The sequence below is a fragment of the Meriones unguiculatus genome, chromosome 3 (assembly GCF_030254825.1).
Source record: "Meriones unguiculatus strain TT.TT164.6M chromosome 3, Bangor_MerUng_6.1, whole genome shotgun sequence".
Taxonomy (NCBI): domain Eukaryota; kingdom Metazoa; phylum Chordata; class Mammalia; order Rodentia; family Muridae; genus Meriones; species Meriones unguiculatus.
In genome coordinates, this window is record NC_083351.1 from 166,178,292 (window position 1) to 166,199,238 (window position 20,947).

At 47.5% G+C, this 20,947-nt stretch overlaps 1 protein-coding gene across 5 annotated transcripts in view; it reads left to right on the forward strand.

Moving 5' to 3' along the window:
- Positions 1 to 20,947, forward strand: part of Shroom3 (shroom family member 3) — a 276,701-nt gene that overhangs the window by 221,570 nt on the left and 34,184 nt on the right. For all 5 annotated transcript variants that reach the window (XM_060380955.1, XM_060380954.1, XM_060380956.1 and 2 more), the window contains one exon: positions 9,809 to 9,940. In XM_060380955.1, the coding sequence (XP_060236938.1) occupies positions 9,809 to 9,940 (132 nt within the window). The remainder of the gene's footprint in view (positions 1 to 9,808; positions 9,941 to 20,947) is intronic.

Sequence of the window (20,947 nt, forward strand, 5' to 3'; positions counted from 1 at the left end):
CCACCAAGCTGTCTTTCCTCCAGCTCCTCTCTCTCTATTTTTAACGTCCACCCCAATCCTTTAGGAAAATCTAGGGTTGGAACAACTTCTTTGCTGCAGACCTGTAAACTGCACTGGGACCCCAGGATCCTTCCAGAGCCCTGGTCCCTTGTTCTCCTGTAGGAGAAGGGGGATCTCACCCAGAGCTTGAGGTAGGATGGTCTCGATAGAAAGCCTGGACCCCAACTCCTGATGTCAGTAACTGGTCATGCGGGTGAATCCCACTGGTTCATCCTTCCTAAGGCCTGGGACTGGAGCAGTAGCCTCTAGGTTTAACTCCTCCAAGCAGAATCTGTATCCTAGACCATTTCCTTCTCCACTCCCTCACTGCTAGTCACGTCCTAAGGGGCCCATGCACAGATTACCAGTCCTTTGCTGCTTGCCACCCCCTTATCACTTTGGGGTTGTTTGTATCTCTCCAAATGGGTTAGGTGTTCCTACTTTCTCTTTTTCAAGGAATCAGAGTCCATCATGACTCTGTGTCCAGTGTGTCCACTCTCCATGGCGAATGTCCGCAGTGGTCTGTCTTATGGAGACCATGCTTCCATCCTTCAGCAGGTATCACGGCAGGAAGATGTACCCCAGGCCTTTTTTCCTTTCTTTTGAAAACAGAAAGTTCTGAGGCTTTGAGAACAGTGGCCAGGAACGAGCAGAGCCCAAACCAGAACACTTATCTTCTGGCTCCAAATCATGAGTTTTTTCTTAGAGACTAAGGGTTCAGAAACTGGAAATTCCAGCTTGGAGCCTTGGCTCCAGCATGAACTGATGTCCTGCCTCAGACATTGTTTTATCAGAATTTGTCACATGTGCCTCTTTCCCAGGTTCACTGAGACTGTTGACAGGGACCCACAGACTCATGTTGTCATGTGACAAAACAGCCCAGAATACTGAATTGACCTGGGCAAGTCTGGTGGCCCATTGAACTCCAGGGATCCACCGGGCTCTGCCTCCCTGTGCTGGGTTTGTGGATGGGTGATGTAGCACCTGGGTTTTTTCATGATTGCTGGGGATCTGAACTCAGGTCTTCATGCTTTCCCTGCAGGCATTACCCCCTGAACCATCGTCTCAGCCCTGAAAGCAAATGTTTATTAGATTAAATATTTACTGAGTACTATCTCTAGGAGGAGAACCCCAGATAGGATCAAGGCCATTACATGGTAGTTAAGAGCATACACAGTCCTTGCCATCAGCCTTGATATTTTTTTCCATCAGGGCTTAGGCAACGACCTCTGCTTCTTTTTGTCTTTGTTTTCTCATCTGTAATATAAGGAGGAATAGCATAAAGACAGCTTGTCTTGTCTTGAAGAGTCATTGTGAATACTGTGAGAAGATGAATAATAGTGCCCAGCTTGGCTCAAAGCACTCCATAAAGGAATTACAGCCTCTGTGATAGCTGCTCTGCATATGACTGGTAGAAGCAAGCATATACATATTCAGTGAGGAATGAAGTTTTAGGAAAGAGCTTGATCAAAATCTCCTGTACTCCGTTTCCACAGCACCCCTCATGTTTATAAGTGTACAGCTGAACAATTACTTACACAGAGGGGTCATAGCTGTTCGCCTCCATTGCAAGCATGATGCCTAATGATAATACATTCCATGGTTGGCCCTTAGGGACTATTAGTCGAATGGATGGTTGGGTTGGGTATAGAAGAGGCTCCTGGCCTCAGAATGAACCACCCATCTTAAGATGTGTTGGATTATTTTCAGCAGTGTGCATAGTGTTAGGAAGTATTCTAAAGGCAGGAATGCAACCTGGGTATTGTGGGTAGGAATGAGGGAGCCCTTCTGATGCTGGTTCTATTGTTCCAGGTGTAGGAACAGTTGGCCTTGGGAAAGAGGAGTCTCATTTGAATTTCAGTAACATTCCCTTTTTTCCTCCTTAAGAATTCCCTATAGAGAAGCTTTGGGTATTAAATGCTTGCCTTTTCATAGAACCTTTAGGGGCATAGTGTTTGTTCAAAGGCAGTCTAGGCTAAAAGAGATTCAGAGACTAAATACTTGAAAATTGTTCTTAGCTCTGTCTAAGGACACTACTGTGCCAGCAATAGAGCTAACAAGTTGTGATCTTGAGCAGATACCTACCCCTCTGTAATGTTCTTAACTAGGGATAAGTAATTCCTAAGTAACTGTATGTGTCTTTTAGGATTTCTGAGGGCCCAATAGAAGTTTTGGGAATGTGCTTCCTGAGCTGTGCCTCATATTACTGTAATGCTTTACAGCTTGCTGCAGAGATGTGAGTGTTGCCAGTGACTGTTGGAGAATGAAGGTTGGAGAAGGAAGACCTCCAGTGAATTTTCTCAGGAGGCATTCACCTTCTCCTAATGATCTAGTTTCCCAGAAAACCTGCTTCATCTCCAAGTATTCCCAGTGGTCATTGGAGCTTCTAAAGTCAGTGTTTCCGATGGGATGCTGTAGGAGGTTGGTGAAGCCTGAAGAAGTGATGTGCAGTCAGAGGTCTGCAGTCCTCTGGGGTTATACCCTTGAAGGATACAGCTGTTTCCTCTTTTTCTTACTCTTCCTTCCTACCCTTAAGCTGAGGTATTTTACACTGCCACATGCTCCTGCCATGGCTTGCTCCAGTAGACTCAGACAACAGAGCCAAGCAATGACAGTCTAAAACTGTGAGCCAAAATAAAGCCTTTGAAAAAAGAGATTGATTACCTCAGACGTAGTAACAGGAAGCTGACACACCATGTCCATGATACACGGCAGTCTGAAGAAGCTGACATTTATTGTCGGGCATTATTTACAGTACTTTACACATACCAGTCTATTTATAACTACAGTTCAGTTTATTTTGTACAGGAGGAGAGATACGCACAAAGTGAAATGTCTAGCCCAAGGTTGCAGACCTACTAGGTGGTGGCGTCAGATTGGCCCTGGAACCCCTATTGGCCAGGCACCTGTGAGACCCTGACACTTCTCAGGGTTGGTTCAAGCCCAAGGCTCTAAAGCATTTGACGCCAGAGGTTGCAAACCCTAGCAGAAGTCTCACCAATTTAATTGGAAGCCCTTGAGTAGGGGCCCTCAGTTGTTTAAGCCGCTGTTCAGGGCTTGGTGTGCCAGATGGCTTGCTGAGTAGAGAGACTGAAGTCAAGGGCTGGAGGGATGGCTCAGTGGGTAAAGCTGTTGCCAAGCTTGATGACCTGAGTTCAAATCCCAGGACCCACATGGTAGGAGATAATGGATGCCCACAGTTGCCCTTTGAGATCAACACACACCCACACACAGCACACATGTGTGCACACATACAAGCAATAAATAAGAACTTCAAAAAAGGAAGATTGAAGCAGATTAATGCTTTTAGGAGGCTAAAAGATTAAGCTAGTCATCTCTACCCCCACCCGCTTATCTCCTTCCCATCTTTTTACAGGACTGACATCTAGAAGTGGAAAAGCTTATTGATTTAGAAAGACTATGAAAGTGCTAATGCTAAAGATTCTGGGCAGGGTCCATTTAAAATGTTTTCAGGGCAGAAAGAGAAAGCAAGAAACCAGAGCAGGTGCAAGCGGCATGGGCCTGAGATGTGCAGACGCCATCAAGCCAAGGCTGAGGGGTCACACGTGGCCTCCTGTCACTAACCAACCATGGGAACAGGGTGGGTGAGCAGAAAGACAGGGAGTCTTTAAGAGCAAGTCAGGGCCACGCCTGTGATTAAAAGTACCAGACAGGCTACGGCCAGCATACAGTCAGAGGCAATGCAGACTGATCGCAAGGAATGATTAGAAAAGCAAAAAAGGAGAGTAATGAAGAGACAGTGACCCGGAAGTTTAAGCCTCAAATAGATAAGTAGCCAAGGGTCAGTAACAAGAGCAAGGAGGCCTTTGGAGGAAGGGCAGTGCACTGAGAATGTCTGGGGAACCTTTGACCCATGGTCACATGGTCAGCAGCCAGAAACTGAAGAGTAGCTATGTTTAAGAACAAGTATGTGAAGGCCAGAGTTCTTAAAACATCCTTCAGACACCGAAGAGTCCAGGCCTTGTCAGCCTCCCCGACCGTCAGAGAGGGGAAGGAAGGGAGTACTGGGGGAGGCAACTGCAAGGACTTAAGAACTTGGTAGCCCAGGACAAAGGGCAAAGGTCAGCCAGAGAAATGTGGAAGACATGGAGCAGAAGGAAAAGGTAAAAATGTAACTTGAAACACCAAGAATGTGGCTTTTAGCAAGGCAGGCAAACTCTCAAGAAACCAGTATGCAAACCAGTATGCATATACACCCAGTATAAACCCAAAGGAAGTCCTCTGGGAGCTGAGGACAGACTTAGCCCTATACACACGTACGCTGCCCACTTAATTACTAAAGGCCTTCTGGTTGCTTCCAAACAGACAACAAAATTGCAACAAGGCATGCCAGCCATGTGGCAAAGGTGTTGGCTAGTTTCCTGAAATGCCCCTGCTCTCTCAAGAAAGCCAGCATCAAAAGCTACTGCTCACAGCCTAAGTAGAAAGTGACAAGAAGAAAGGAAGGGCCTGCCTTTCCTGACGTGCTATGAACAGCCCACACCTTGGAGAGTTTAAGGCACAGAGCCTCATTTGGGAAAGAAGGAGAATATTTACATCAGATAAGGCAGCCCGTGAAGGGCGATGTTTGACCTGGAACCTGAAGACTAAGGAATAGTGAGGCAAGAAATGGAAAGAATGTTCCAAGTGGATGGAAAATGTGGTAAAGAGCGTGGTGCAGATTTGAGGACGCTTCTGAGATCTAGATGAGGTCAGGGCTCTATGAGGTTAGAAAGGTTGAAGGGCAGCCAGGAGTCAGCCAAGTTGGTTTCTTGGGTCCGAGTTGAGGAATGCTTTCTCACAGTGCAATACGAATCAGGAGGTGACACTGAGCACTCCTTTTACAGCTTGTGTTGGCTGCTGTGTAGACACCGGATTAGAGAGAACAGCAACGGATGGGAAAGAAGTGGCTGGTCTCAGGAGGTGAATGCAGCCTTTCCCTGGGCCGTAACGGTCTATATCCAGGGTTCTTCCCATTTAAGGACAAAATAGAAAACTCAAACTCAGTGTAGGCCAGGAACTCAGAGGGCCTGGGGAGGCCGCTTTAATAGGCTCAGGTCCCTGTGTCTCCTACTTTAGCTTCCACCATCCTTCTGTAGTTTTTACAGCATTCAGATGAGCCACAGGAACAGAACGATCTGGGGCTTCATCTTGGCTGAAACTCAGTCCAGAAAGTAGGTAATGGACACTATTAAAACACCACACAGTAAAGCAGCCATCATGTGTTCAGGAGTTGGGAATATAAAGGGCAGAATGTGCCCATCCTAGGAAGCGGGGTGGGGGTGGGGGTGGGGAGGTGGGTGGCCGACCTGGATTTCTTGTCTCTTTAAGCATGAGGAAGAAAGATGTTGCAACGCCTCACCGTAGCTGTTGACCACAATCATTGTTAGTCTAGCTCACGCTCCTCAGGTTGGCTGAATTCCTAGTTCAGCACCCGTGGTTGTGATACTGAGACCAGAGAATAGACAGAGACAACATAAAAACAGCCCCCAGAAGTACCTCAACGGTGTTGCCACATATTAACGCCTGAGCCGGGCCACAGATCTTCGGAACACTGATTTAGCAGCGCGCCAATTCACCCAGCAGATACTGGTTGACTATGTGAGGCTTCACAAGGGGCTGCTTGTCTTGATTGAGCAGTAAAAGAGAGGCCTACAAAGGCAGGCAGGTGCTCATTTAGAGCCTGTGTGCAGCTCTGTGCAGGGAGGTGGGGGGGGGCTGCTTCACTCCTGCTGGGTTGGGAAAAGTATCCTGCAGGAAGTGATATCCACCCTGAAGCCTGAGGAAGAAAGGAATACTGCCAGCCAGTGGGGGACATGCCCCGTGAGGCTGGACAGCCGTGTGGTTTATTTCCGTGTTTTCTCTTGAAGCTGTTTTGCTGATTCCAGGGGCTCCTACAGGATATTTAAATAAAAGTAATTCCATCTGGTAACCCTAAATCAGTGGACCTGTTATCACCATTTTCTCATCTAGGTTAGTAAGCCCAAGGCCTAAAACGCTTGTGGCATAAGCAAAGTTTTCAAAACTGCTGAATCGGAAAAAAGGAGAGTGAGCAGCTGTCTGGGATCTCAGTCCAAGTGAATGTAATTCTGTGTGTGGTCTGAGCCAAGACGCACAACTTCTGTGTCTCAGTGTGTTCTGGAAAATGGGTCTGACGAGAAAAAAATAAGTCCCCTCATTGTCTCTTTCATAAGGGGTTTTGCCAATAACTCACAACACATGGGAAAGCATGCACGTCCTTTTGCGGGAAACATTTGGACAGCCTGCCTGAGGACTTGCTGGGTGAGATCAAAGCGCCTGCAGACTGACAATTACTGTTGTCAGAGCAGTCTGCACTGGGTGGGGACCCGGCATTCTGGAGACAGCATGCGTTCAGTGTCCAGACAGAGGCCCACTCTGCCCGTAAGTGGTTCAGTGTATAGATAAGCACGAGAAAGAAAAGAAGGTAATTCCGAGGTGCTGAGCTGATAGATCTCCCCAGCTTCATCCTAGAGCTGTCTTCCATCTAGGGTCACTGTGGCGTTCCTCTTTGTCAGAACACACAAATTCACGTTCCGTGCGTGGCCCCTGCCCATTAAAAATCCTGAAGGGATTCGGTGATTGCAGGGGCCTTGTGCTTGCGTCTTTCTCCCACTGGCCTATTCCTCCTGCCCAGCCATAGCCTGTGATGCCCACAGCCTGTGGCTCGCCGTCTTGAGGTGTGTCCACCATGGGAAATGGAAAAAGAAAAAGAACTGAGCTTGAGAGCTTCGGCCACTGTACAGAAAGGACACAGCCAACAATTGTGGTTTAAGTAAAAAAACGAGGAAGTTATTAACTACCACAAAGGCTTTCTGAAAGGCCAGCCTGTGGGGGTCTTCTCCATTAGTAAGGTCTGGCGGGAGGGGGCTGGAAAGGAGTCCAGCTCTGTGCAGTTGAGTGGGTGCTGCCAGTATTTTTGGTTTTTGTTTTGTTTTGTTTTGTTTTTTAACTTTGCTTTTTTGAAACTGCATTTAACTGTGAGGGGAGAACACAGGACAGTCTGCAGGAGTCAAAGCCCTCCTATCATGTGTGTCCTGGAACTGGGACTCAGGTCATCGAGCCTGGCAGCAAGCTCTTCTCCGTCTTGATGGCTGTCCGAGCGTGCTTCCTGCATTCATAAAATCTTTGCGTTAGGGTGTTGAATGGGGAGGCTCCTTTGAGTGTCCTTTGCACCTCAGCTTAAGCCAAATGTCTGCTGCTGGAGCTGCTGGAGCTGAGTGGGACCTGGAAGTGAGCGGTGCCTGGATTGTATAAAAGGTTTTAGCCTGTGAACTCCCACAGTATAAATTCTCCTGTCCTCGTCATATAAACTAGTTGCAACTACTTTGTGTGATTACTGAAAGAGGCTCTAAAATGAAGATATTATATGAAGACAGAAAGGAAAATAATAGGGCTATTAAGCACATACTATGTGTGGGCAGCATGCCAAGCAGTTGACACACGTTTTCTGGAACGACTTTTAGAACGACTCCACGAGACAGGTCTAATAATCACGGCTAATCTGCTGAGTGTTCAGTGTGCCCTCATGTGCCCCAGAGGTAGCTCAACAGCCCTGTGCAGAGAGTGGCTTCTTTGGGCCAGTTTACAGACACAAGAGCAGACGTGCAGGGAGGGCGACGGTACCCAGCTGGTCAGGACTCATCCTCCAGAGCTGTGTTTTTAGCTCTTGTGCGCAGTCCCTCGTTCTGCCTTTCCTACAGCTGAGGAGCCCGAGGCCTAGTGTTTTTACTGTGTGTTTTTACCAGTGCCATCAGTGTCATAAGTGACATAACCTTAACCAAGCCTTAAACTTGAAGTCCGTTAAACTTAAACTTTAGAAGTCCGTTGATGGGGCCGCATAGATGTAACTAAGTATGGGATCCTGTTTTCCATTTACAGACTATTTAAGGCAGGCTAGCTTGCTAAAGAAAAGAGTTTTATCAAGCCCACAGTTCTGGAGGCCCAAAGTCCCAAGTTGGGCAGGATTCTTGATTTGGTCTCTAGCGAGAGTCCCGGATAGATTGTATCACTGCTGGGAGCACTGATCGGGAGCAAAAGGCTACTGTGCAAAACAGGAAGGTAGATAATGATTCAGGGGCCAAGTTCATCTGTATAACTGCCCAACAGTCCGCTTTTCCAAGGGCAGGATTATGAATGCTCCCGGCCCCCTCCCCCCATGTGATACCACCTCTTAAATGTCCAGCCTCTGAGAGGCCGTGAGTCCTTGGGAGACACCTTCAGAACCCACCCAGGCCACGGCTAAGGTAAAGAGAAACAATAGAAAACCCCAGCAGAGCCCTTGAGTACCTCCCAGTACCCTTGGGTTAAAAAAGGCTCTTCTTATTTGTCTCAGGGTTTGGGAAAGAACATTCTTTGACTTCGTCCTGTGTTCTAAGAAATAGGAGGCCAGATGGACAGGCTTAATCTTGACAGCTGCTGCTTGGTAATCCGCCCTTTTGGCCAAGGCATCTGCAGAGGCGGAGCAGCCTCACCGAGACTCTCCAGCAGTTGGATCTTGCTTGCTTGGAGGCTTAGAAAAAAAAACCCTTGAAGACAGACTGCTAATACCATCAGGAGGATGACAAACCCACTCAGGGGTCAGGATGGGGTGGTTGGTGAAGTGGCCCTGTGGGTGAGAGAGTTTACTGCACAGGCCTGACAACTCGAGTCTGGTCCCAGGAATCCATGTAAAAGGCCAGATGCAGGGGTGCATGTGGAGAGATGGGAGATGGGACAGGAGAGTCCCCTCAGCTAGGTACCCCGGAACACACAGCACAGTAGAAATGAGAGGCTGCGGCAGCCAGGTCAAAGGAGAGACCTGACTTGCCAGAGTTGTCCTTTGACCATGGGTACACCATGACACCCATACTCATATTTATACACCATAATAATATAAAGTAAGAACTTAAAACCTCTTCAGAGCTCGTGGCAGGGCCAGTGTGATAAAGAGGCAACATCAAGGGTGTTTGGAAATTCTAGACCTGAACTTCTCCCGAGGAGAAACATGCCCTTTTCCAATGCAGAAGCTGTTGGCAGTGTGGGTCTTAAAAGGTTTCTCTGACCCTCTGGGAGCAGGGAAGACGGGAGTTACGGGGATGGTGTTCGGGCCTGCCGTGGGAGGCTGCATTGGAACGGGTACACAAAAGGCTTGCCTTCCAACATGGTACAGTCTACACAGCGTGAAACCAGTTGAAGCCCAAGAATTGAGGTGTGTTCCTCCTGAGCCGCCACCCACTGGGCAGGGCAGGGGCTGTCACCCTAGGAGATTACAGCCCTCACGTGGAAGCTGAGACCCGAAGCCACGACTTGGCTTCAGGAAAACAGTGTGACAGTTTGAGTCAGGGAGTTCAGTTGTCTGTCCTAACAGTTAATGCTGCTGAGGCGTGGCTCAGTGGTAGAGCTTTTGTCCAGCATGCACAGAGCCCTGGGTTCAACCCCGAGGACCGCAGCTCTGGGGCCCTGAGCATGCCGGGTGTTTCACATCTGAACGATACCCAAAGTCCCAGGACTGTAAAACCTAAGAACTGACTAATGCATCTTTCCGAGAAACATACCCAGTTAGCCACAGAAACATAGGCAGGCGGGGTAGGAGCCCTGTGAAGGGTTGCTCTTTAGGACAAAGAGCTTGGGGATGCAGACTGGCTCCTACCTCAGCTCAGCTGTTTGGCTGGCCCCAGTTCGTGTTTGTGTATCTCCCAGTGAGGTTCGTTTGTGCTCCCGGCTGTGAAGCCCGTCACACTCAGCCGTTTGTCTTCTTGTTTTTTAACAGAGATGCTTGTGCAGAGCCGGGCCATGCGGATCCTGGTGCCTCTAACTCCCTCAGCTCAGAGCTGCTCAACTGCGGTCCCCAGCATCGGAAAGCAACATGGTCAGGAGGCGTGAAACTTCGGCTAAAGCAGAGGTAGGAGGCGTGGAGGTCAGTGCTGACCAGTGTGGGCGGAAAGCCTGGCCCACCCTCGGGAGAGGGCACTAGGGGCAAAGGTAGTTAAAGAGACGGGCTGGTAGGAGAGGGAACAGGCTCGTTAAGGAGGTCACATAGGTTAAAGTTCAGAAGGGTGACAGTCTTGCTTGTTTCAGGCCTGGGGTTTGAACTTACAGTCTTGAAACCTAGTAGCAAGTGTTCTACCGCTGTGCCATTAGACATTAGAAATGTGAATTTTGGACTGGTATAGTGGCATATGCTTTTAATCCCAGCACTCCTGAGAAGGCAGAGGCAGGTGGATCTCTCTGTGAGTTGAAGGCTAGCCTAGTCTACATAACAAATTCTAGGCCAGCCATGGTTACATAGTAAGCCCCTGTCTTTAAAAAAAAAAAGAGAAAGAAAGAAGGAGAGATCTGTACCAACCTAGATTTGCCTGTTTGGATTTTCCATGTTTAAGATACACAGATAAACATTAAAGTATCTGTTATGTTTTATATAATAAAAACAGTTGTATTCGATGTTTATGTTTTTTGTTTTTTTTTTTTTTTTCCCCCATGTTAAGAAAGGTACTCAAAAGTAGTTTGAATGGGGCTGGAGAGATGGCTCAGAGATTAAGAGTACCAGTTGCTCTTCCAGAGATCCTGAGTTCTACTCCCAGTATCCACATGGTGGCTCATAACCATATATAGTGAGTCTGGTGTCTTCATCTGGCCTGCTGGTCTACATGCAGACAGAACACTGTATACATGATAGACAGACAGACAGACAGACAGATAGTTTTTTAAAAAACTAGCACAGAGAGGTGAGTGGGGTAGGCTGGGCACAGTGAGCTACTCTGAACAGGCTCACTCCTGGAACAGGTGGAGCCAGGACCATCCGCTGCTGTTTGGTCACCTCATGTCTTCACCGTGTGGAGACACCAAGTGTCATCTGCTGGACTTTGTAGGTGAATGTCTTGGCACTGGCAGAGCCTTGAGGTCAGGAAGCTCAGTTGGCTGCTCTAACCTGGGAAGACAATGGTCAAGATCCTGAACCAAGTTGGTGCTGACAGGACAAAACACTTCAGATAAATTACGTTGACAAGTTGAGAGCAGATATGAGGCTGGGAAAGGAGAAGGACAGATCAAAAATGGCTTCCAGGGGCACAAACACACACACACACACACACACACACACACACACACACACACACACACAAAATATTTGGTAACGCAGTCCTTGAAAAGTTGAACTTAAATATATCTACTTGGCAGATATATTTAAATAACCATAAATAAACCATTTTTAAAGCTAGGCCAGGGACGCTGGGTGCTGCACTGCATTCCTATTATCCCGGCTCCTTTGGGAGTCTAAACTGGGAGCATCTGTTGGGCAGGCCCAGGAGTTCAAGACCAGCCTGACAACATAGCAAGCTCCTTCCTCAAACAAAAAAGCACCCAAATGTCGGAGTTGCCACATTGGCAGCATCAGCAGTGCCATCTCCATGGAGGCAGACGAGCAGGACCAGGTGGACAGATAGTTTCCTCCTCAGAAGTCACAAGCTTTGGGCAGGGGGCAGAGCTCATTTGGTAGGATGCTGCCTAGCGTGATGGAGCCTGGGTTTCATCCAAAGCATCATACAAACTGAGCATGGTCGTGTCTTAAATCCCAGCCCTGAGGAGTCGGAGGCCGGAGGATCAGAAGCTGAGGAGCATTCCCAGCTTCAGAGAAAACTTGAGGACAGCCTGGGACGCACAGCACCTGACTTGAATAAAAACAGCCTGGAGCTTGACTGGGTGCTGCTTATAGCACCAGCTGTTCGGCTGGGGTTTTACTCTGTGTGCTTGGAATTTTATGTGTGTGCTTTGTCTCCAGAGCTATAGTTACCAGGTTTTGGGATCCTCTGCTTCCTAATTCTTCCCTGTCCTCCAAGGTCACCCAAATGCCTGCCTAAGCAGCTTAAGGAAGAAAAGCTTGTTTTGGCTCACAGTTTGAGGATCCAGCTTACCTTGGTGGGGGAGGTGGCAGTGAAGGCAGCTGTAATGGTAGCTCTAGCTCTAGCTCCAGCTGTGACAGTGGCTGCAGCAACGTCAGGAGGTGGACTGCTCATGCTACACAGTCAGGAATCAGAAGTGAATGCCCCTGTTCTTCTCTTTCTCCTTTTTTTCCATTTTTTAAAATCAGTCCTGAATCCCACCCTGTTGTGGAAGGATATTAAACTCTAGTGGGCTTCTCTACCTCAGCTAGTTCCCAGATAATTGAGACAGACCTTTGGTCTTACAAAAGTTTTAAGGCACCGTAACTGGGCAGGTATCAACCCTGTAAGCTGTAAGCTGTTTTGCCCTTCCCCAGCTACACAGCCCCAGTTACTTGCTATAAATGTTCCTGCCTGGGCTGCTTCTGTCCCATCAGGCCAGCCCTCACGGTCACGTGCCCATGGTCCATACTGCCCCATGGCGACTTCTTTTCCTTTGGCTTCCCCTCACCCCTCCTGGTCCCTCTCTGACCCCCTGCCCAGGAACCTAAGCTCTGTCTACTGTCTTCTGCTCAGTTACAAGCTTCTATTTACTTTATTAACCAGTTAACTTTAAATTAGGTAGAGCAAAGTTTACAAGACAGACCCTGTATAGGTGAGGATGCAGTCCTCTGGGCAGCAGCCAGATCTTGGGGTTGGGGGGAGAACAGGAATCAGCATTGTAATACATAGCACTAGGTCAACTCCCAACACACCCAGTTTGGTATAGCCCATTTTCAGGGTAGATCTTTCCTCCTCAGCTGAACTTCTCTGGAAAAATCCCAGGTTTGTCCAGAGGTGTGTCTCCCAGGTGACTGCAAATTCAGCCCGACTGACACTGAAGACTGAACTTAAAAACTGGAGTGGCTCTCGGCCAGCTATATTCAGATCCTACTTCTAACGGCTTCAGCTCTTACTTATTTTGAAATCATTGTAGATGCATAAAATAGTAATTTCCCCCACACCTGCAACCCAGCTTTTCCTAACATCAGTGCCTTTTATAAACACAGACGCACTGAAGGGAGTTGGTCCTCCCCTTTCCCTGCCTGGGTCCTGAGATCAAACTCAGGTTCAGGTTTTCAGCAAGCTCCCACTGTGCCATCCTGCCAGCCCTAAAGTATTGCCTGTGCCTGGCAGTTCGGTCCATCCGTGTCAGATTGTTGTTCTGTCCCTACTGAGGATTAAACCTTGGTTATCGTGGGTGCTTGCCAAACCCTCTCCCACGAAGCCACATCCTACAGTAGTGAGCTAGATGTTTTTAAGGGAAGTGGCCAATTACTTAGAAGAACGCCAGTGTTCTATCATGGCGAAGTCGAGGCTTAGGCATTTTTTGGCATGTGCCTTTTGTAGTACTTTGCATCGGGGCTCACATGATATTGATAGTTTGTTACTGCTAAGGCAACTGCGGTGACTTGGCTATCGTCCCCATGTTTCTCCACTGGAAGGAGCACTGTCTGTCCACTGTCTGTCCGTTTGCATTCCACACTAACATTGGAGAGTAACGTTGAGGCCATATGCAGGGCCTTGTTTCTCACCACACTTTTCACTAACTTTAAAGCCTGTTGACATCATCTCTGACAGCTGGAGCATTCTAGAAGCGATTCCATATTTCTTTCATTCCCTCTGCCTTTATTCATTGGAATCCTTCTGTGGGGAAGAACTGTCACTTTCCCCCTCTCCTCTGTTTATCCAGTGATTGATTTGTATCAGTGAGGACTTGGTATTTATTTGATCTCATGGGTAATAATCCTACCCTCCTGTTATTTATGCTGTTGCTTGAGATTGTCTCAGTGTTGGCCCTTACGCTCTGGTCTAAATTCTCCTCTTAAACATACAAAGGGGTGAAGTTCCATTATTTTGTTCTCACTGGTACAGAAAGCAAAGAATGATGTGCTTATCAGGGGGGTCAAACAAGTACTGAGGCTGGGGGTTAGCCGTGGACACGGTACTGAAGCCCGGCCTGAAATTTTGAAAATTGGGTCAGCTCATGGACCAGATACAAGAGGTCAGAGGTCTATCTTGCTCCTTCTTCACTTAGCAACCCAGAACTTTCATTCCCCAATGCACAGCAGCAATAATCCTAGCATTTTGGTGGCTGAGGCTAGAGAATTTCGAGTTCAAGGCTACCCCAAGCCACATCATGGGAGAGAGGCAGAAGGACAGTACTATTGGTGCTTTGTTTGAACTGCCTCTTAGTATGCGCCCTAGGTCAGCCTAGAACCTTTTGATCCCCCTGCCTCTGCTCTGATTTCCGAAGCTTCAAAGGCAGAGGCAGTGATCTCTTGGGGCTGGCTAACCGGGTTTGGCCCGGGGAGGAGGCTTTGTGCTTTCACTTCTGATGTATCCTCCAGCAGAGGTTTTCCTTGTTTCCCTCCTCCTCCTCCTGCCCACGGAATAAAGGTTTGGCATTTCAAAGCCGGGATGCCGGTTTTCCCCAGGAAAAGTACTGGGGCCATCCATTCTTCTTCTTCTTCTTCCCTCCCCGGGCAGGAATTGAATTTTAATTGGTCTATTTACATAGGTGTCTGAAAGATAGAGCCCCTCCCACTTGCTCTGAGCCTGGTCGGTTCCAGCCCGTGAACTGCCGGCTCACCTGCCTGGGGAGTCGCTGGGAAGCCCCACTACCGTGGGTGGAGCAGAAGACCAGTCCTGACTTAGCTGTCTTCACTGCTTAGCTCTCTTCACTGCTCCCGAATATGGGACCGGATTGGCTGGGGGTTTCCCTCTCGGTTGTTTCTGTTTGTCACAAGGTAAGTGCACGCTGTTGGAATGAGAGTCAGGATCTTTTTATTGCAGGTTTCTTCTAACTCAAGAGCCTTTTTCTGATGTCTTTTTGATAAAGTGTTTTTGTTTTCTTGCCTCTTTTTTTCTTTTTTAAACTTTTTTGTTGTTGTTTTTTGGTTGGCTGGCTGTTTGGTTTTGTTGTTTTTCCTGAGATAAGTTCTCACTCTGTAGCCCAGCTTGACCTGGAATCACCATGTAGTCCTAGCTGGCCTCACACTCACCATAATCATCCCAAGAATATCCATTTCTAAAGAAAAGTAACAACTTCACGCCTAGTTTCAGCCTACCTCTGTCATTCTCATCAAACACCCTGCACAGTCCAGTGTTAATGAGTCTGTCTGGGAATTTCCAGCCACTCTCTGCTGTCGTCACACAGGCCACCCGGTTTCTCAAGGCTTATCTACCTACACTGTCGTTTTAATCTCATTCAAATCGGCAAGCGCCCTGCTCCTCTGTCAGGTTCCCTCTGCAGCTCCCTTGGACCTTCAGAACTGTGCTCCTAGGAGGAGGGACTGGGCCAGAACACCAGTGGCTGGGTCCCCTCGATGCTGCATTGCCAACCTGTGTGTAAAGTAAAAGAAATTTTCAAATTTCATTTGCTTCTGGTCTCCATTTGTCTTTTCTGATGACCATTTCTGCTTATCTGAAAGTGAGTGTTTTTCTGTCCCAAGCAGGGTCTCACCGTGCAGCGGCAGGATGGCCACCCACACCCACCTCCCTGAGGGCTGGCGTTGCAGGTGTGTGCCACCATACCTGCCATCTCCTTCACGGAGTCTCATGTGACCCAGACTGGCCTTAATGCCAACTCCAGGTAGCCAGAGGATCACCATACTGCCCACTTCTCCTGCCTCCATCTCCCAAGTGATGGGATTATGGGAGTATGCCACCGTGCCTGGCTTCTCCTTCACTCCTGAAGATGCTCCACACAGTACAGAATTCTAGGCCTGTAGATCTTTCTCTGAACTCTATTTTTTTTTTTTTTTACAATTTTTTATTATGCTTTTATAGAACATACAGGATAACAGGACAATGGTATTAATTGGGGCATTTTCTTTGTGTGTGTGAGAGAGAGGCAAGGAGGAGGGTTCTGAGTAGCTCTGGCTGTCTGGGAACTCACTCTGTAGCTCAGGCTCAATTCAGATTCACAGGGATCCTCCTGCCTCTGCCTCCCAAGTGGTGGGCTTGCAGCACCATTGCCTGGCTAGTTAGGGCATTTTCCTACATGTCTATCATCATGTTTTGCTCACAGTCCCCTGTTCCACTGCCGCCTCATTCAGCAGCGGATCCCTCACTCTGCTCCCTTCTTGCTTATGTGGCCTCTGAGGGGATGTTGTATGTCATTCTTACCTCCATGAGTCAGTTCTCTCTTAGGCTCTCAGATGTGCTAATTAAAAACAACAACAAAAACCTACTCTCTTAAAAAAAAAAAACCTACTCTCTTACAACAACTTTTTCATCTGTGTACATTTTAAAGTACATATAATGTGCTTTAATCATCCTGGCTCCCATTAGGGCCCACTCCCACTTTCATACCTTTCTTTTTTCATTTATTCGTGGCCCACTGCACTTAATTAGGGTTACCTGCATGAGTGTGGATTTGAGGGTGGCCTTGGCTGACCCTTTCCTTTCTTCGTTTGGTTTTCTGTAGTGTGGAAGTGTCTGTCTCCGTGAAGTAGTTTTAAATCTGTCCTGCTTGTGTTCACTGAGCCTCCTGGACTTGTGGTTTGTGCCCTGAAGTGTGTCTGAGGGGGTGTTTCTCCTGGACATAATTTCAAAGGTTCCTGGAGTTCCCTTTTATTTTTCTTTTTGTAAGCTTCCCATGCTATGGGCACTGCACTTTCTGTGGATCTCAGTCCTAGCAACTCTGTTCTGCTTTTTGGCTTTGGTACCCAGTTTCTTCACACACACACACCCGCCCCCACCTCCATCTCCTTGCTCTTAAGCGTTAAAGGGTTCTATTAAGATGTCCATGGGTTTGGAGGTTCTTTCTTCAGCCAGGTCCGGCCTGTGTGAGACTGTGTGGGAAGTGCCCCCTCCACCCACTTTTTTTTTTTTTTTTAACCGAGGAAAGGAGGGAACCACAAAGTGTCTTCTCAGTTTTAAGGAAAAGATCCAGCCCTCTCATTAAGCAAAGTATGGTGACAGACACGTGTGAAGACGCCCTAACCGGGCAGTCTGGGCAGTCAGTGGTGGTCGTCTTTGTCCACGAAAGGAAGCGTTAACTGCGAAGGCCACCTGAACATGGCTGTACTCCTGCACAGTTGAGAGCCTGGCCACTTCCTTTTCTTTCCCTTCCCTCACAGACTTTCCGATCCTGCTTCTACCCTTGTGTATTTGTGATTTTAAAGCTCTGTCAGTTACAGTCCGTGCAATGCCTTCTTCCTTCAGGGGCGTCATGGCTCAGGCAGCATGCTGTGGAGAAGAACTGGTGACCGCAACTGTCTGAGCAGTGTCCTAGGGCCCTGGCCGGCTTTCATATTGATTTTCATTATGGTTGTTATTCATCTCTGTGCCACATTCACGGTAAAAAAAAAAAAAAAAATTTGAAGTGCGTACATTCTGAAATGCCCTCGATGCCAGCGACCACAGGGCTGGTTTTTCAGGTTTTGGCTGGCATTTTGTCCTCTGAAAGCGAATGAGAGATCACCTTTATTATCCTCCTGATGGCAGGTTCTATGTCAACCAGCTGTGGAGGTGAAATTCCTCCCTGTTGTAATAATATGTTATGGAAATATTGGTAGGTTGGGAAGGAACGGGCTGGTGTGTTCCAGAAGTTTCCTATTTTTCAGCTGCTCTACCCCAGAACCTAGACTTCTTTTTATTTGGGTTCCTGTTATTTTAAAACTTTATTTTAATGAACAGGTTTTTTTTCTTTATGATTTTTAAAGAACAGATTTCTTTTAATCATTTTAAAATTGCTATTTACCTTTTGTTGTTGTTGTTGTTACGTCTTCAGCTTCTTACTTGTATTCCCTTCTCTTAAATGGAGAAAGAGATAATAGAAAAGAGGAAAAATCCAGCACCATGCATGGAGTGTATCTGGTTTTTTCTAAAAAGAAATTCAGCTTCTTCAGTGTCAGAAGGTTGGAAGAAATTTTTATTTAATGGAGTAGTGGTGTCTCTCTGTCTCTCTCTCACACACACACACAAAAGCAACCTAACATTTATAAAGCATTGCATAGCATTAATTGGCTTGAATTGGAAATATATTTGTTGCTATTTGTGCTCTCCCAGACTTCCAGGCTGAGAGTCTCTGGGTTTCCAGCTGTGGTAAAAGAGGGGTCTCCCCACCCCACTCTGCAGGACCCGGGGTGGAGGGGTAGAACCCAGTCTTCCCTTGGCCCCTGCTGTTCCTGCTTTGCCCACTAGTAGGCATCCTCCGGGAAGGACCCAGAAGAACCCAAAGGAGACACACAGCCTTTCTTACCCTTCACCACTCAAGCCTCTCCACCAGCGTGGTGTCTGTGTGTGTCTGCCTGGCTAATGGCAGTCAAGCATGAAGCGATTTTTCCTGTCACAGTAGGGAAGACAATTCCAGAAGTCCTTAATAGTCCTTACTAGTCCTCTAATGCCTGAAAAAGTTGGTAAAACGCAGGGCCCTTTTCCTCCTTCCACAGAGAAAATAATGCCTTGAAGTACATTCAGGACTGAGATAGAGAGATGCTGGGCGAAGCTTATGCTGTTCCGCTTACGCTGCCCCATTGCGACTGTGTTTGAAAGGAAATGAATGGCAAAGGTGAATGCTTCTGCAGCTTGTAGATATTACAGTGTTTGTATCCAGTTGTCCTGACCCAGGGATGAATACTTAGATGCAGTAAGCTCAGTTGCTCTGACTTGTGTACGTGTGTGAGTTCGTGTGTGTCCGTCCATGTGTCTGTGTGGTTGGTGTGTGTGCATGAGTGTGAACTGAGGGGGAAAGAGGAGGATTGAAATATTGAGAAAAAGAACCCTTTGGCATGACCAAGTAAAAAAATAAAATAAAACCCATTGCTAATCCCTCTCTTTAGTTATGTTTTTATGTGCTAGTCTGTAAATATTTTTCAGAATGGAGGGGGAGGAGAAATAGACTCCACAGCAGGGAAAGAGGTTTGGAGGCAAAAGTGAGCCAGTGTGGTGAAACACAGTACTACCTTGTCTCCTAATTTGTGGTGTCGGTCATCCGTCCGTCCATCCGTCCGTTAGCAGGCTCCACTCTTACGATTCAGCCAGCCAAGCCAAAAGTCCCCCTTTGTGAGCACGTGACACTTAAAAAGAATGTCCCCTTTCAGAAAGGGACCGTAGGTGAGGTATTCCCTAATAAATTCCTTTCTTTCCACTGAGCCACCTCTTTTGTTGTTTCGGCGTTTGGGTTAGAACTCAGGGTTTTGTGCTCTCTACCAGTGGGCCACACCCTCACACCTTTATATAAACTGTGTTTACATAATGGGGTACTGGGAAAGGATACATGAGAACTTAACTACATGGTCAGCTATAGGGAAAGAGAAATGGGGTCTGGAGGGCAAGATTGCACATTAGTTTTTATTTCTTAACCGGGTAAATTTACTGTCTATTTCAGAGAATACTGAAAAGGAAAGGGGGAAAGGCTATTTATTTGTTAAGTTTGTTCAAAGGTCCATCCGTAACTAAGGTAGACTTCGCATTGCTGTGAATACGTTGCCCTATGTGTATCAGTTTTTAAAACAGATGAAAAATAGCTGGCTATGCTGGCATACACCTTGGGACTGAGGCAGGGGAAGTCATTTGACCCAGAGTTTGGGGCCAGCTAGGCAATTTAGCAAGACCCATCTTAAGACAACAAAACAGATGAGGAAGGTTATTGACAACAGAAAGAACCTGAGGGTCAGCGTTCCGTCTCCAGCTGAGCATGCGGCGTTCAGCAAGGGGACCATGGAGACCCTGAGCCCAAACTCTGCACTGTTCATCCTGACAGACGACCTAACACCTCGCTGCAGTGAATTCACTTCTCCCTGGGGAGCGTGTGGAGTCTCGTGGGGGGCGTTGTCTTTGGTGACAGTGTGTGCAGCACACAGCGGACAGGCAGCTGGACTGGCCAGTCACTTTGATTTTGTTAGCAGTCGAGTGTGTCTTGTGCGTGTGACTGGTGTCTGGTTGCCAGCGGGCACGGTGTAGAAGGCCACTGCACCTGGAAAGCCGTGCAGCGCGGTTGTACCAGCTCACGAGAGAGCGTCAGCAGCAGAAGCCCTCCAGCGTGTAGATTCTAAGCCTCAGTAGTCACCTTCCCCATTTATCCACCATGTAACAGTCCTCCAAGGTCATCTGAAGTTCCACTCTACAGCCAACTCTCGGCTTCAGACCCCGTTCAAGTGCCCATTTGATGCTCATGTCCAGAGTGCTGTCAAAACTTCACATGTGGTCTGAATCCAGCACCAACAGCTCTCCTCTCCGGGGCTGTGGCCTTACTCTTGCTTTGAACACTCCAAGCTTACACTCACCTCAAGGACATGGCATTCTGTGTTCTTTCTTTACAAACCTCACGTGCACACGTGCACTACACCAATTCTAAGTAGTCACTGAAAATGAGGGCTCTTCCGCTCCTTCAAAGTTCACTGCCACTGTCTCAGTCCCAAGCCTTTATCATCTCTTATCCAGGCTGATAAAATTTATTCACTGTGCTATTGGCAGTATCTTCCTAAAACTTCAGATTTGATCCCGCCTCTCCCTTCCTAAGGTTCTTGAGCCACAACCATTTTTTTAAGATTTTATTTATTATTTATATAGTATTCTACCTGCGAATGTGCCAGCAGGCCAGAAGAGGGCACCAGATCTCATTATACCTGATTGTCAGCTACCATATGGTTGCTGAGAATTGAACTCAGGACCTCTGGAAGAATAGCCAGTGCTCTTAACCTCTAAGCCATCTCTCTAGCCCCACAACCATCTTTTTATTGTGGCGTAGCATGAAACAAACACCTATGATCAGGCTCTTGCTCTGTTTTTTTTCTCTATCTGGTACCTTTCTCCCTATATGTTGCCAGCTGATTGTGTTGCTTGGGCCATGTTTTGTGTTTTTCCATCTTGATCATTCTATTCCTTCTGCCTGGATGTCCTTCACTTCCATTTCCCACAGCCTTTCATCTGGCAGACCCTTGTATAGCTATACTGTTTGGCTTTTTATTACTATAACAGATACTGGAGAAAATGAGATTATAAAGGGCAGGCCTCTGACAGCACGTTGATACAGTCCTGTA